Source organism: Sycon ciliatum, chromosome 6, assembly GCF_964019385.1.
Source record: "Sycon ciliatum chromosome 6, ocSycCili1.1, whole genome shotgun sequence".
NCBI lineage: Eukaryota > Metazoa > Porifera > Calcarea > Leucosolenida > Sycettidae > Sycon > Sycon ciliatum.
The window spans coordinates 10,756,876-10,774,160 of NC_088648.1; the positions used below are offsets into that span (position 1 = coordinate 10,756,876).

Consider the following 17,285-nt stretch of genomic DNA (forward strand, 5'->3'; position numbering starts at 1 on the left):
TGCTTCACTTGTTTGTGCGCACCGTAAAATACCATCATTTTTGCCAGTGTGGGGACACGTTCTAGCTCGCATAGTTGAAGAACAAGAGGACTCAATGTTGTCTGATTCGTTCCAACATGTCAGCTTTCATTGTAGTTTGATATGGGGCAGTGCTAAGCGCTATCATAGCTACATGTACATGTATCACAACCAAGTGCCAACAGGAGAGTAATCATGGAGAAAAGTACCTATCGATAATGCATGCACCCAGGGTTTTCCGGCAAATTTACTAGTTCAGCTATTCCATCCTTGTATTGTTCTGAACATCAAGGGCTCTAGTGAGTTTATGCAACACCTAACAGCCAAAAATCCAATAAGTTATGACCAAAGCAGCAGCAGAGAAGTACAAGCAATATAGATACGTGAATTTACCAATTTTAGGCAAATTTTGACAGTTTTTTGGATTTTTCTCAAGAATATGCACGGTGACCCCTATTTTCGCCACGGTAAACCTGTTCCAACCCACTTATAGAACGTGTTTGAAGTATCCACATATGGGGCAAACTCAAAAATAAGCTGCAAAAAATATTCAAAGTTTCATTTTTTGCGTCTTTTTGTTCTTCTCCAGGAAATGACGACCTGGATCCCATCGTCAACCAAAGTGTACATTTTTCGGTGTTCATATCATCTTAGTCAATACCTCGAACAGTCTGTAAAATTTTATGTCATATTTTCTGTCCTAACTGATGTTATGGACGATTTCTCATCAATTTTGGGATTTTGTGTCATTTTGTGTCATCAAGGAAAATTGTGTTTTTGGCAAGACCTATTCGGGCAATTGAAAAACTGATGTTACTAAGCGAAAATATAAGGCTGTACCTATTCAAACCTGATGTCAGATTGGGCTGATGTTGAAATTAAATTTTTGGGCCTAACTGTCCCGAACCCCCTTAACCGTTAATTCTTCGTAACCGGTCTGCAACCGGTTAATCGGACTAATCGTTTGAGCCCAAAAATAATACCGGTAGTTATGGATATGAATGAATGTTTGGCCTGTGCCAGGCTGTGGGGAATGGACTGCATGCATGTGGGGGAAAGAGGTGTGCTGTAGTACAATGTAAATGCGGGTCTACATGCTAACATTGTCTTGGTTTTTTTTACTCTTGTCTTGAGCATGCTGTTGAATTTTGCTGTAAGGTCTCATCAGCGCCAATAGCCGGGGGGTGGGGGGGGGGGGGGAGTATGCAGTAGACCACTGTTATCTGTAGAGTCTAGACAGCATGCATGGCATACAATCATGGGTAGTACTAGTATCTGTGGAGTGCAGAGTACGTGACTGCAGCCCTCCTCTTCACTTCAGTCTTCCCCCTTGAGTTTTTTTCTGAATACCGACGAGTGATGTACTGGCAATGGCAATGGCACTCACATTGTGACAAGTAATAGTCTCCACGAATGTCGTTTTATAGTTGAATGGAAGCTTGCAGTGCTACTGCCTACTGGACCCTGTTTATGTACCTGTCCTGTGTAGGGCCGGCTCCTCGGTGTTTACCCAACTGTCACATGCACACGTGTGGCCGGGCACCGTATTCTTATCCCCCCCCCCCCCCCTTTTATTTATTTTATCAATCTACATGCATATCAGTGTAGATGATCGATGAGTGCCATTGTCAGCCTCTCTCAGTTCGAGTGGCAACCGATGGGACATCAGACTTCAGAGAAAGAACGCTTATCACAACTGCACTGGCAAGGAGGTGCTTTGGGGCTCAACCGTTCCTATCTCCATGCACAGTCAGAAAACTGCCACTTTGCCATTGAAACATTCCTGACCAAATCTGGTCATACGGTTATTATGTATTTATGATGACTGTCATCATGACATGGGTGTGCAGTACAACGCTATCTTTCCTTATTGATACATACGGTAAGCAGTTTAAAATATTCATCTATCCCATTGCTTTTGTTTTCGCTCACCGCTGAGCTCGTTACATGATACTTGCTTGTCCGGAACACCCCTTGACATAGGCACTCCATCCAGCCTTCGGGTTATCCGTAATTATCAATAAAATAAAAAGATGATTACTTTCTTCTCTCTCTCATACACACACGCGCGCACGCGTGCCCTGTCTCTCTCTCTCACTCTCTCTCTCTCTCTCCAATCATGGCCGGGATATTATCTTGAGTTTGTCGTTGCTTAGACCACGTGACCAGCATGTCTAAGCCGGTAAAGCAACTAACCAGTTGGCGTTCTATGCATGGGCTTCTAAGTAAAGACTTATTAAGTTCTATCCCAACCGAAGACTGCAGACTGCATGGCCACGGGACTGTAGAACTGTGGTCGCTTGGAGCATGTGTGCGAGAGCTTGGGCAAGTAACAAGTTAGTTGCCAGTGCGCTACACTGTATTTGGATGCAGTGGTCCGGGCAGCAGTTGGCACACCGGCAGTGCACTGACGGAAAACTCACCACTGTCCGATACAATACATAATTTACTGCACGGTGATGATGTTCCAAGCAGCAAACGGGGCTTTGAATAACAAGAAACAATTAAAAACGATCGCCTCCACACTACAACACGTGTTTACAGTCCTGCGATGGAGGGCCTACGCACCTGTCAGCTCCCGCAACAACAGGAATGACTGGACACTGGTTTCAAAGGCTGTTTCGCTGAACAGCAGCCCAACTGAAGATTGTGAGAGGATGCATGCGCCAGACACTACAATACGTCATGTAGACTACTGTCTAGTAGTAGTAGTACTACAATACAAGTCACGCAGTTGTGATGATAGGCCGTCATCGATAGACTCGCGTCATGCGCTATGTCGCTCTCTTTTAGCTTTACGGCCACAGGTACTTCCAAGAGTGCATGAACTCTTGGTACTTCATTGAAATCTTTTTGAAATACACACTGTACTTGTAGGAACAACAAAGAGCCTGCTGCCGCTGTATGCTGTAGCAGTGATGTGTTTATCAATGTGTGCATGACTTGTGTACTTCAAGTCTTGTGAAGTACACCATGACTAGGCAGGAGTCGGTGCCAAGGGGGTTACAGCTCCCACGTCCACCCAATAAGCTGGGATGTTCTTTGTTTACCACATAAGGCCCGGCCCTTGCGTCTTTGAGCTCTCACCTATTTCAGCCTCTAGTTGTTTTGCAACGCTGAATATATTTTACACGCGAGCAAGCACGTAGATTCGCCATTGCAGCTGCACCGGAAAATGGGTGCGATTGTTCCATGTTTCATGACACGGGTAGGGCCTAGGGGTAGGCACTACAGTGTAGTTTTTGCTGGGCTTGCAATACCGTATTTTGCACAAGCACATAATCATGACAGCTGCCATTGCCTGGTGTTGCTAGATTTACAGCAACCCTCTACTTCTAGATCTGAGCTCTTTTGCGCTCAACGGTCATGTGTGTCGATAGCACCACTCTAAACTTGGCATAATGTATCGCGCTGGGCGAGGTCCCTCAGCTGACACTTTGCTTTGCCTGAAACAACCGTGCCGCGAGTTCTTGTCGCCAAGCAAAAACTCAAACACTGAGTGCCATTGAATCCGCGACTCTACGGAGGCTTTGTAAGACCATACACGGCTGCAGAATGCAGACTACGAGCAGAAATATAGGGAAGGCTTTTCTTGATACAGCTAGACTCTCTGCCATGCACTCAGTGACAATGATTCTACACTACAGTAGCTCAGTACTAGTACTAGTACTAGTAGGTGCTAGGTGCTGAGAGGCAGCACACCACCATGACAACTAACTTGTCGCATACCCTGCCGCCTGTCAAGCTCTCCATTCAAGGCCTGATCACTATTGGGACTAATATGGTGTGGCTGACATTGGCCAGGATTTCACATAAATCTGTGAAGGTGGCCGTACGTGCCAGTGCGTCCCGCAGGCGTAGGGAATGGCAAAAACGGTAATGGCTTCTAGTGCCGTAGTCTAAGTAACGGCATGCGTGTGTCAGGCGACTTGTGTGCGTGTGTGTGCGTGTGTGTGTGTGTGTGTGTGTGAATGTGTGCGTGTGTCTGCATGCATGCTGCGCGATTCTCTACGTGAAGTACTGACACCATACTCAGACACTCTGTTATCGTTCAGCCTTATCTATCGCACCATGTATGGCAAAGCGTGCATACATGTATGTGGAGATAGAGGCATTCCGGAGCATCTTACCATGCAAAAGTATGAGTGGGACACGGGGAGGCGAACGTTGAACACAAACAGCAACCACTGCTTAGCGCTGCTCTAGTCTAGAGGCATCGTGTTGGCAACTGAACGCCGCATCCAGGAGTGCTATAAAAGCGCTTGACTTTCTCATACGGCAGCACAACATTTCCTGTCTGTAACGACAACATTATTCTTTCGCTCTACTTAGTTTTAAAAAGTACCTGTGTGAACTAATACAGTTATTACTTTGCTGGGAGTATTGTGCATTGACCAAGCAAGATGGCAGGGTGTCGGCCTAAGTTGCGTGTCCTACTCTTCCTTACCTGCGTTGTAGTACTCACAGTGACCATGTCCACATCGCCAGCACAGGCAGAGGATGCCACTCTGATTATCCCAGGCGATCCGAGCGCCGCCGCCCCCTACTGTGACCTCGTGGAGGCTGTTCTGGCAAAGTTCTCTCTCGCTAATATCTTTCCGGATGATAATGGCTTTTTGCGACGCGTGGCATATGCAGAATCGGCTGGAACAATTTCCCCCACGGTCGGTCAAGGAGGTCACGGACCATGGGCTGCCAAGAGGTTTATGCTGAACATCACCCAGACAACGGATAACACATCGAGTGATTTCCAAGCAGTCGACCCTCTTCGTCAAGCCATTCTGAGCAGCACCGCGTTTCGAAATGGAGTTGGTGGCTTTCTCGACTGGCAGCAGGTTCCGTTCGAGCTTTTGCAGATTCCTCTTCTGTCAGCACTGGCAGTACGCCTGTATCTACACATCCTCATCTCGCGAGACGCCAGCCTTTCCGCCGTGCCTCTTCGCTTGGATTCACAGGCAACTCTATGGGCGAAGAACTTCGCGGAGCAAACAGACAAGGACCTGTCCAGTGCAGACGAAGACAGGCGTGCTCAACTGTTCGTTAATCGCACACGCCAATTTGATGACGAATGTGGTAAGTCTTTTTCTGAAGATGGTCGGTGTGGTGAATATGACGGATTGTGACCCATACCAGGACCAAAGAGCTACAAGTTACGCTATGTTATCCACTAACACCACCAGTTACTTTAATACAATCAGCTCACGCGATAACATTGCATGACACAGACCAACGGTACTGATGTTCTACACCTAACTGGCAATCAGCTCTAGCACATCTTAGATGCGCACTCCAACAGCCTTCCAGCTTGGAAGGTTCGAAGTTATAGAAATAACATAAGGAGGGGAAGGAGGGGAAGGTGCATAACTAAGTCTTGTTGCTCTTTGGTCCTCTTTTCTTCTTATAAATTAATCCTTGCCTCTCCACCCGCTGAGTCTAACCATACCTGGAGCTAATTGTTTTGTAGACTGTACTTGACAATCCATCTGCAGGTCTCCCTGGTCACGCTACACTGCGTGCACTGTGTGCGGCCCATGATCAGATCTTTATCCTGAATACATTATCCAGCATGTAGAATACCTATCCTACAATCCTAGTTCACACGGATGCAATGTTGCTGTAGTTTGTTGGGACTATTTGTACGTTCTATGTTTGCTTCTTCTTCTTAAAATTTTCCCCTCTCTTGTCGTTTCGTGCAGCTTGCAACGCAAATGTTGATATGTCCTTCGTCCTGGATATGTCTGGCAGCGTTCGCCGAACTGGATTTGCGCAATCTACAGCGTTTGCAGCAGCCATTGCTTCCAGTTTCAACGTAGGCCCCAATGCCACTCGCATTGGTCTGGTGACATTCTCCACAAACCCAGTACTGAACTTTCCCCTGGATCATTACAATACGACTGACAGTGTGGCAGACGCTATCAGGAACGCAAGATACCTTGGCGGCCGCACCAGGACTGCACGCGCAATCTCCGCCATGATCAAGTACGTGTTTATGCTGAACAATACTGTGACAAGCACCAGCCCAGCGGTGGCTGTAACCACTGCAACGCCCACCACTACACCAGCCGAAACAACGACAGCACCAGCGACAACTGTGCCACCATTTTTCGACCAACTGCCCGACTTCCCTGGCGGTGGAGGTGTTCCATCGATGCCCGGACTACCCACCAGCAGTGAGCCTCCCGTCACCAGCACGGATGCTGTGCCAACGGTGGCACCGATTTACGTCCAGCCTCGCGTTGGTATTGTCATCACGGACGGGAAATCTATGGATAACGTCCTGCCTGTTTCGCAACTCGCGCACAACCTTGGCATCACCATGTTTGCCATTGGTGTAGGCAATATCAATCAGCAGGAGTTGGAGGAGATCGCATCAGACCCAGACGAAGCACACGTGTACAAGGTGAACGATTTCTCCGTCATTGAGAACATCAGGACAAGCATTCGCGAGAGGACTTGCAGATGTAAGGAGAAGACTTGAGAACTGGTTTTGAGACAATCTGATAGTGTCAGTGCGTGTGTGTATGAGTGGTGGTGGTGTATGTGCGTGTGTGCGCGTGTGCGTATGTGTCTGAGTGTCTGCGTAGACCTGTGCGAGTGATGGAAATGTCACACTTTTAAGAGAAATGTTCGTAGCCCCGCAAAGTCAATGATAGGACTAGGAATTGACGGGTACCTAGTAGCTCCTCCATTGCAAAACCTTACCATTGTTTTCTCTGCATGTTTGTTGTTGATGTCACAGCTCCTGCTCCCGTTGACCTGGAACAGCCTGTCGGTGGAAGTCTGACGGAAAACGAAACCCAGTTTGTCACTGTCCCCATCCCGCCAGAGGACCCTGCAGTTACTACGGTGACCATCACCTCGCAAACAGGTGATCTCGGCTTCTTCGCTTCATTCAGCTTTCCCAATCCGAATGCAGCGCTGAATGATGCCAGCGGGGAGGTGCTTAGTGGCCAGACAGCTCACTTCCTGGTGACAGACGAGCAAGCGATTGAGAATTCAGCTGCCAGTGCAGGGCGAAGGCGGCGCCGCCGAGACACGGCGTCATCGGATAAAGCAAGGCAGCTGTACATATCCATTGTGGCCAGGTCGGACACTGCTCAGTTCTTGATGCAGGCTCAGTCAGGTAATGTGATCCCGACCACAGCTACGGAACCTGCACCCACAGTCATGCACCGGGATACCGAGCAATCATTCGGCTCTACTGGCGCCCATTTGCCCACGTTGAGCATCTTCACCTTGATCATGTGTGCAGTTGCTGTGCACTTAGCCGGTAACTAAGATTCGACTGACCATAGCCATTGCACATACTCACCGAGTGACAGCTTGGTAACAATATTACAATGATTGAATTTTCTCAACTAAGTTACATACTGTACTTGTATATATGACTGTACAGCTACGTACCCTTAGTCTAGACTCCTTGTACTGGCGCTGGCCACCAATGTACCATACTAGGCATCCACTCACATTCTGTGGTGCAAACCTAGTGACGTTAGTATATTGATTATTGTAGCGCATACTGTTCACCTGCCCATCTCCTAGCATCACACAGTACAACCTTATTGCACAGGAGTATCTATCCTTTTGCTCAATGGCACCAACCAGACTGTACATAATATGCACAATCAGAGTATCATATCAATTGCCTTTGGAGAATTCATATTCCTTGATCGCCCAGACATAACACGAGCTATCATCATGATCAATTTTCATCATGAACACAATCTCATCACTGCTTGCAGCATGCAATAATAAGAACTATCAATTTATGTTGAGGAGAATTGTGACACCTGAACGGCACCAACCAGACTGTACATAATATGCACAATCAGAGTATCATATCAATTGCCTTTGGAGAATTCATATTCCTTGATCGCCCAGACATAACACGAGCTATCATCATGATCAATTTTCATCATGAACACAATCTCATCACTGCTTGCAGCATGCAATAATAAGAACTATCAATTTATGTTGAGGAGAATTGTGACACCTGAACGGCACCAACCAGACTGTACATAATATGCACAATCAGAGTATCATATCAATTGCCTTTGGAGAATTCATATTCCTTGATCGCCCAGACATAACACGAGCTATCATCATGATCAATTTTCATCATGAACACAATCTCATCACTGCTTGCAGCATGCAATAATAAGAACTATCAATTTATGTTGAGGAGAATTGTGACACCTGAACGGCACCAACCAGACTGTACATAATATGCACAATCAGAGTATCATAATTATCAATTGCCTTTGGAGAATTCATATTCCTTGATCGCCCAGACATAACACGAGCTATCATCATGATCAATTTTCATCATGAACACAATCTCATCACTGCTTGCAGCATGCAATAATAAGAACTATCAATTTATGTTGAGGAGAATTGTGACACCTGAACGGCACCAACCAGACTGTACATAATATGCACAATCAGAGTATCATATCAATTGCCTTTGGAGAATTCATATTCCTTGATCGCCCAGACATAACACGAGCTATCATCATGATCAATTTTCATCATGAACACAATCTCATCACTGCTTGCAGCATGCAATAATAAGAACTATCAATTTATGTTGAGGAGAATTGTGACACCTGAACGGCACCAACCAGACTGTACATAATATGCACAATCAGAGTATCATATCAATTGCCTTTGGAGAATTCATATTCCTTGATCGCCCAGACATAACACGAGCTATCATCATGATCAATTTTCATCATGAACACAATCTCATCACTGCTTGCAGCATGCAATAATAAGAACTATCAATTTATGTTGAGGAGAATTGTGACACCTGAACGGCACCAACCAGACTGTACATAATATGCACAATCAGAGTATCATATCAATTGCCTTTGGAGAATTCATATTCCTTGATCGCCCAGACATAACACGAGCTATCATCATGATCAATTTTCATCATGAACACAATCTCATCACTGCTTGCAGCATGCAATAATAAGAACTATCAATTTATGTTGAGGAGAATTGTTCGACGGTTCACTCCCCCCCCCCCCCCCCCCCCCCCCCGACTGATCCTTTGAGACATGTATGTGGCTCCTCGTTGACCTGATGTGCGCAGTACATGTGGGGATTTCCATGCTACAGTACCAGAGATGCATACATTAGTAGCAGCGAGCGTGCACGACGCAACACTGTAGTAGAGTTTCTTGTGAAGTAACTACTTTTACTTTAGTAGGCTATACATGTACATGACTGGTTGTGTTTCTCAACGCATAGCCGGTGGTAACCTTGGTAACGCGGACGTGCAAACTAATACTTTACTTTACTTAATCAGGGCTCACAGCAACCATGCCAAAACCTCGATTACGTGGGAGGACATCTTGGATCTGATCACCGTAGAAACGAACTCGCGTGACCGCGTAGAACGCAGCCGCGCAAGGAGATTTTGACTTGCTTGGGCTTAGTTGCTGTGACAAGGACTGAGTCGTGAATGGTGAAGGAGATAGCCGGAGACTGTCTCACTATCTCTATTTCATTTCGGTAGTTCTTGTTTCCTTCCAAGTGGATTATTTCGCGAGCAGTGTTGGCCGTGTCGGCCGAAGGCTTCATTCAGACTGTCCGCACACGGAGTCCTGCGAAAAGTAGCCCCGAGCAGAATCCTGCAGTCGTTGACGAAAGAGTTCAACATCTACAGCCGGGCAGCTACGCCACTGATGCACAGGCGCGGGTGACGGGAGGGGGAAAGGACTAGCATTCCTTGACGGCATGGAGCAATGACTCACGTCGTGTTCTAGTTTTAGTTTCTCCGCCGTGAAGTCCTGTTGTGTAAACGTAAATATACGGCTGGTCTGCGAAGAGCCGTGTAGCGCAGTGGTGACGATGTGGAGTTGTGAATTATTTGATTCGCCACTCCGTTTCGTTGCAAGAGAACAAGTCCAATAGCTTCGCCGTTGTGCTGGCCATGTATTTCTTCGGTCTGCCATAGCCTTGATAACTCCTGGAGGACACAGCGATGAAGCGCCAGGCGAGTAGCAAAAACATTTCAAAAAATTGCTTTGCTGCTAGTGTTGTTTCCGCATTCATAACAAGTGCAGCGCGCGCGGTTCTTCCTCGCGGCTGCACTGCAGATAGGGTTGCCTTTGAAATGTTCGTTTGTACCCGTCTCTGGCCCGATTTTGATGGCCAATAGCTTAAAATTTTCAGTAGGAAAATTAGAAGAACTTCTCCGAGCGACTTTTCAATTTTAGTACAATAATCCAAATCAGAATTACGCCTGCACCAACTGATACTTTGGCTCCATATATATGCCAAACCGTATCGATTAAAACAAAAAACTCTCGGACAAATCCTTACCATGGGTATTGAGAGTTATGTTCCTAGAGTTTCAGAGGCCTAGGAAAAAGCATTGGTACAAATGAACATTTTGAATGCACCCCACTTTCAAGTTTTCAGAGATATCTGCCTGATCGCATGTACACGATTCTGGCATGCTGGCTGGCTCGTGTGACAGCGGCCTGTCCAAAATGGCGCCCACGCTTTTGTGTGATGCTGTGAGCCCTGACTTTACATGTACATGACTACTACTGTACTAGCTAGTACTACTACTAAGTACTAGTGTCCTGACAAGTAAAAAAGCGAACCCTACCCCGGCTTGAAGCTTCCGTGTCACGGTGTGTGTGTTCGCTGTTCAGGTGTCACTGACACTGACTGTCAGTGACAAGCTAGCTGTGCATGCTGCAGCGTCTGCAGGAACCAGCTACCAGTCTTGCATCTTACTCCATACCGAAAAAGGACTGGATGTCAACCATGGTCAACTGATCAAGTCATCTCTGTGCATCCGAATTCACCTCACGTCATGTCTAGTGTGTTGCACGGATCGTGCAGCTCCTTCCTCAGCCGCTCAGATTCCCCCACCATGTAGTCCACACCATCGTGCCCCAACCAAAAGAAATGACTCACGATTGGGGCGGGTGCTTCGATCCCGTCACTTGTGACGCGTGCTCCAAGAAATCTTCCCAGCATTGTGGCATGAAAGACTAAGTAATAGGAGCATCAGAAGCTAAAATCTTTCCTCCTCGGAAAGCAGCAACCAGTGTGTTGTGGTGTCTAGTCCAGGTCACAACATTCACTCCACTAGAGTGCCAAAGGAGGACTAACCAGCGCTCAGCGTCTTGAACAGGAACAGCAGCGGGATCTGATCATGTCTTCCAAACATCGCGACTCTCGCTTGGCGCCATTGATCATACCAGTAGTTCTTCTGGCCGCAGCCTGCATGCCGTCACAAGCAGAAGATGCTACCCTGATCATCCCGGGGCCTGGCGATGAGACCCAGGTTCCGTACTGTGACATTGTGGAGGCTGTTCTGGCTAAGTTCTCTCTGTCCAACATCTTTCCCAATGACAATGGCTTCATGCGACGTGTGGCGTATACGGAATCGGCTGGAACAATTTCCGCCACGGTCGGTCAAGGAGGTCATGGGCCATGGGCTGCCAAGAAATTTATGCTGGAAATCACTCAAACAACGAATACCACGTTGAGCGATTTCAAAGCAGTCGACCCTCTTCGTCGAGCCATTTTGAACAGCACTGTGTTCCGAAATGAAGTTGGTGGTTATCTCGACTGGCAGCAGATTCCGTTTGAACTTCTAAAGATTCCTCTTCTGTCAGCGGTGGCTGTTCGCCTGTACCTCCACGTTCTGGTTAGCAGAGACCCAACCCTGCTCGCTGTGCCACTACGTCTGGACACGCAGGCGGCGCTATGGGCCAAGGACTTCACGGATACGATGCCTTCGAGCACTGGCCTGGACGAGCGTGCAAGCATGTACATCAACAACACGAGGAAGTTCGATGACCAATGCGGTAAGGACTGCTATTACTACAAGTACATGTAATAATAAATGAATTAAAAAAATTAATATTCGCTGATAACGAGATAGAGGTTATGCGAATGACTTCATCGGGGTGAGTCAGCGGAACCGATTATGGACGCTGTATACAGCAGAACCGTTAATGGACGCTGTATACAGCGGAACCGTTAATGGCCGCTATGTATACAGGGTAACTGTTAATGGGTGCTATGTATGCAGCGTGAGTCGCTACTGCAGCGCTGTGTCGCGACTTCACCAAAGGGGAACGCATCTCAACTGATGATGTATTCTCATCACCTCCATATGAAGGGCTCCAATCCAAAAACTTCGATAAAGACCAAACCGGAGCTTTTGCGTTTTTCAAACTTTTTTTGTCACGAAAGAATTCGTTTTCACCCCACGGACGTCTGTGTGTCGGTTTTACGGGTCAAAGCGCGATACATCCCAGTCAAAATGATGCGTGAAGTTTGCCGTCTTCTTCAAAACCTGATAAAAGTCACGCAGTGCAGACCGAAAAAGAACAAATGAAAAATGCGCTTGCTGAAATTTCCACAAAATGGATTTATCTCGTTTTGAATTGGAGCCCGGCCTTCATGTGGAGCACCATCCTACTGCCACAACATACAGTATACACGTGGACGCGTTCATCCCGTGGTCTTTGTGGGCCATACCATGTGCATGCACCTGCTCCTGCTATCTCACGTGACAATACATGTATGCTTGTACAGCTTACACTGAGAGGCAATGGGAGAAGTTGTCCAGCCCTGGAGTATTATGCTGTGGTAGTGTACATATTCAATAGAGGCTACGCTGGCTACATCATCATCAGTTGAGATGCTTTGGCAAAGTCAAGGCACAGCGATGTGCACTAGCTCAAGCGAAACCACCGGCTCACACCGTATCCATAGCTCCCATAAGCGGTTCCACTGACTCCCCAGCATGCTACCATTCGCATAACCTCTATAATCCAAGACGAACGAATCACACTGAGCAGACGTACAAAGACACAGACCTACCATGACACTATGACAGTCCTCTGCTGCCGCTATAGTAGAGGAAGCAAGAACAGAGAGGATAAACAGTGTGCTTGATGCTAACGAAAACTACATCATGTGTGGTTGCTAGGTGTTGGGCGTTAGCCCTTTGCCATATACAATGGAGATAAGCCAGCACTATACGCTATAGCTGCAATTGCATTCTAGTGAGACAGAATGCCAGCTATAATTCACTACAACCAGCCAGCAATTAATAATTATTATTTTCCTCTTGGCAAGGCAAATGGGATTTATGCCTTTGGCCTATGGTTGGTAGATCTGATCTATCCTCCCCCACCGTTTAGGAGCCGCATTTGACGCCTGATCACGGGGTGGTGGCGTCCCACGGAAGCGGAAAGGTGGTTCTTGACCAGGGAGTTGCATGACTCCTTGTTCTTGACCTGCCCGGTACGCGAACCCGTCGGGGTTTTTTTTTGGCAAGGCAGAGTGAAATAATAGGGGGGATCTGCAGCAAAGCTCTAGCCTCTTGGCACCTTGTACACAATAATTATCATGGACTACTTCAGAAGGGTACTAGACCAAGCCGCTGGCATGCAAATTCATAGTTGGATCAGGAGTCTGGAAGTCTAGCAGCTCCAGCATGAAGCAATAGCGACAACACGCTCTCGTGACCAGCTTCACTAAATCAGCTAGCGTGATCATTAGCTGGCTATCAGTGTTTTACACCACATACGAGCATGTACTACACAGACACGGCTTTCACAAATATTCGTTATACGTTATGAGACGCGGTTGAACCGTCAACACAGGAAAATACTTGAAAGTGCAGAAGTGTAGCCTGCCCTTTATGTCCGATAGCGCATGCTATCACACCTGTCAATTTCGTGCTAAAGAAATTAGTTAAAATCGTAGTTGTTGACGTGCGTGTGTGTGTGTGTGTGTGTGTGTGTGTGTATGTGTGTGTATGTGTGTTGTGTTTATGCAATCATCATGTTGAATATGCAGCTTGCCATTCTGATGTTGACATGGCATTCGTCATCGACATGTCGGGAAGCGTACGGGCAGCTAACTTCAAATTAGCGACGGGGTTTGCAGCAGATATTGCAGCCAGTTTTGATATCAACCCCAATGGCAGCCGTGTAGCACTGATTACATACTCTACCTCGTATACTATCAACTTTGACTTTGACAAGTATGGCACTGCACAGAGTGCTGCTGCTGCTCTCCGAGCTGCTCCTTACACAGGCGGCTATACACGCACGGGAAAAGCAATAACAGCCATGACCAAACAGCTGTTTATGCTGAACATCACAAAGCCTACCACTGCAGCACCGACAACAATGGCCGCCACGACATCAACCACTGAACAGGCCAGCGACCCAGGTAGTCCGGGGGCTGGAGAGGGAGGCGGTGGTGCATTTATACCAACACCTCCACCAGAGCTCTCAACGCAGAATCCAACTGTGGCCACCACACCTGTTAGAATACAGCCCCGCGTGGGCATCGTGCTTACAGACGGAAAATCGCACGATGATGTTGGGCCACCAGCAACGCTTGCGCACGGCTTTGGTATCACACTCTTCGCTATTGGCATAGGAAATTACGACCAAACGGAACTGGAACAAATCGCGTCTGATCCAGATGAGGCTCACGTCTTCACCATCAGCGACTACCGCATCATTGACAACATTCGAACAAGCATCCGTGAACGCACATGCAGAAGTAAGTAGCTTTGCAGTAGCTCTGGGTAGGGTATAGTGAGACAGGGGTTTTGTGGAAAGAATATGGTAACATGTATGGACCATTATGCACAATTTCTATTTCCCATGGTTCCGAATCATGATTCGGTACAATGAAAAATACGGTACACGTATCGCGGAAAGGGACACGCGTGGCCCGGTTCCCTTCTTTCCAATGTTTCCGAGACCAGAAATTGTCAAGGCGTGCTGGTGCAAGTTTCAGTGACTGCAGAGCCGGGGCATGGGGCAGATTTCACTGCTTCCAGTGTCGGCCTGCACGAGTGCCGCAATCTGGCGCTGTGGTGCACCTTTGTGTGCTTGCATCTTGTTCACCGAGCTTGGGGATTATACAGGACCGGCCGGCGGGGGAAGCAGTTTTTGATTGGTCCGGACATACCCTAGCCGTTCATACAGTTTGTTTATGATATGGAGGGTAGTCACATGACCTCCTCAGTAGTAAACACAAGCTGGTAGCCGAAAAGCTGGTCGAGGCATGGCCTGACCAGCCGGACCGGTTCCGCCGGGTCTGGGATAATAATATGATTGCAATGGATTCCTATCAGTTTTGGCTCAATCGTGACTCCGTCCGGTCTTCGTCTTGTGCTCGCAACTGAATTTTACTGCCTGTACATGCGAACATACAGGTGATGCCGTATAGATACTGTACAGTCGACCTACCCTTATAACGATATTTGCGTCAGACCAAGAAATATTGTTATAAGGGTAATATTGTTATAGGGGTAACTGGTTCATTTCATACACATACGTCACAATGCATGGATTTTGTTCATTTTTTACACTCCTCATAGCATAAAAAACTGACATACATCATTTTACATGTACATTATGTACACAGCAAGGTGCCCACTGGTGTTTTTGTTGCATTTCGTCATGTCCCAGCGACTTATCAAGTGAAGCTTGCCCTACCTGGATAGTGGGCTCTACATATTCCCTGCTAGATATTGTTATAAAATGGAAAATGTCGATTGGTCAGCCCATTTTATATTGTTATAGGGGTAATATCGTTATAGCAATATTGTTATAGAGGTAAGGCATTGTATACACAAGTCAATGGAGTGATTTGGTTTGGCAGAAAAATATCGTTATAAGGGTAATATCGTTATAGAGGTTATCGTTATAAGGGTAGGTCGACTGTATTTGTATTCGAGGAGAAGTGCATGGTAAGCCGGGCCAAGAATGCAGTGCCGAAATGACACGGACTCCTGCCCAGCCGAGGTGAACTGCTCAATTTTTCGAAAAGGAACAAAGAAGCAGTGTGATAATGCTGCGTTTCTGTGTGTGTGTGTGTGTGTGTGTGTGTGTGTGTGTGTGCGTATGTGCGTGTGCATGTGTATGTGCACGCATGTGCGCATGTGTGTTCGTGCGTCATGTTTGTGCTTCTTCACTTACCCAGCCCCCGCGCCAGCGACATTCGAAGAGCCTATTGGCGGCACGCTGAAGGAGAATGAAACACAGTTCATTGTAACGCCACTACCCGAGGGAGAGCCTCCAGTCGTCACGGTTACACTCACATCACAAGAAGGTGACCTGGGTTTCTTCGCATCCTTCAGCTTCCCAAACCCTAATGCAGCCCTGAACGATGCCAGTGGCATCGTTCCAAGTGGGGAGACAGGTTACTTTCTAGCTAAGGATGACAGTGGCATCAATGTCAGGGAGAGCCGCCGGCGGCGACGTCGTAGCTCTGCTGGTGACACGGTCATAGGCGGCCAGGTGCTGTACATGTCGGTGGTAGCCAAGTCGGACAACGCACGCTTTGTTCTGAGAACGCAGTCGGGAGATCTCGTTCCCACGCAAAAGCCACAGTTTTCCGGTGCCGTCCCACTGCGCAGCACGTTGTTCGGTGGCCTGCTGCCTATGCTCATCACCGCAGTCTGGCTGCTAGTCTAACATGACACCGACATTGTTCACACACCGACGACGTTAGTCTTTACAGTTTTCTTTGTTAGACAATCCTCCGAAAGCAAATGGATGCGTATCTAGAGTTGTCATTGCGAAAAATATATATATTCTCCTGGTGGTCACTACTAAATGTACTACTACTACTACTACTACTACTACTACTACCGGTACTACTTATCATGTGCGTTCAAGGGAACTCACGACGGCTGCCAGTAAACCCATTGCCTCTGTATCTTGAACGATATTTTTATCATATTATTTTCTCTCTGCAAGGTGTTGTATCTCCCATTACCTGTCAAGCTGTACATGTATGGTTTAGACGGTACCTGTGCTAGCGGCTTGTCACGTTCAGCCTCCGGGTAGTACTAGTAGTGCAGCCTGGTCACATGATGGCGGCTGTTGGTGCCGTGCTGCGCACTCATGCTCGTAGCCACGACAACCGCTGTTGTAACCGGCCACATGGTGCAGTGGTACAAGAATAGATAGTGTTTATTATTATTATTATTTTTTACAGTAGTACAGCCTCTTTAAAGCAACGCAATGATGAGAAACCAGGGGATGATAGGAAGATAATAAGTATTAATAATAGTACACAGGTGTGGAAAATAAGTGGATTTCACTGAGCAGCACTCGTAGTCGAGCCACCATGTATAGACAGGAATTCTGTGCCTGGTCAAATTCTAGCCTGTTCAGTGTTCACTCATCTGCACATCGTTCTTCAGCGCCGGGCAGTACCGTACCACTACATGTAGACCAGTAGGATTACAT

The 17,285-nt window shown here is 47.2% G+C and overlaps 1 protein-coding gene across 1 annotated transcript; it reads left to right on the forward strand.

The window, feature by feature from the left end:
• The first annotated feature begins 4,350 nt into the window (after positions 1-4,350).
• LOC135820041 (uncharacterized) lies at positions 4,351-16,808 on the forward strand. The gene is made up of 6 exons (XM_065333344.1): positions 4,351-5,091; positions 5,715-6,479; positions 6,758-7,293; positions 11,135-11,855; positions 13,864-14,580; positions 16,012-16,808. Exons 1-6 carry the CDS (start codon positions 4,422-4,424, stop codon positions 16,503-16,505), a joined length of 3,903 nt encoding a protein of 1,300 aa, XP_065189416.1. The 5' UTR covers positions 4,351-4,421; the 3' UTR covers positions 16,506-16,808.
• The last annotated feature ends 477 nt before the right edge of the window (positions 16,809-17,285 follow it).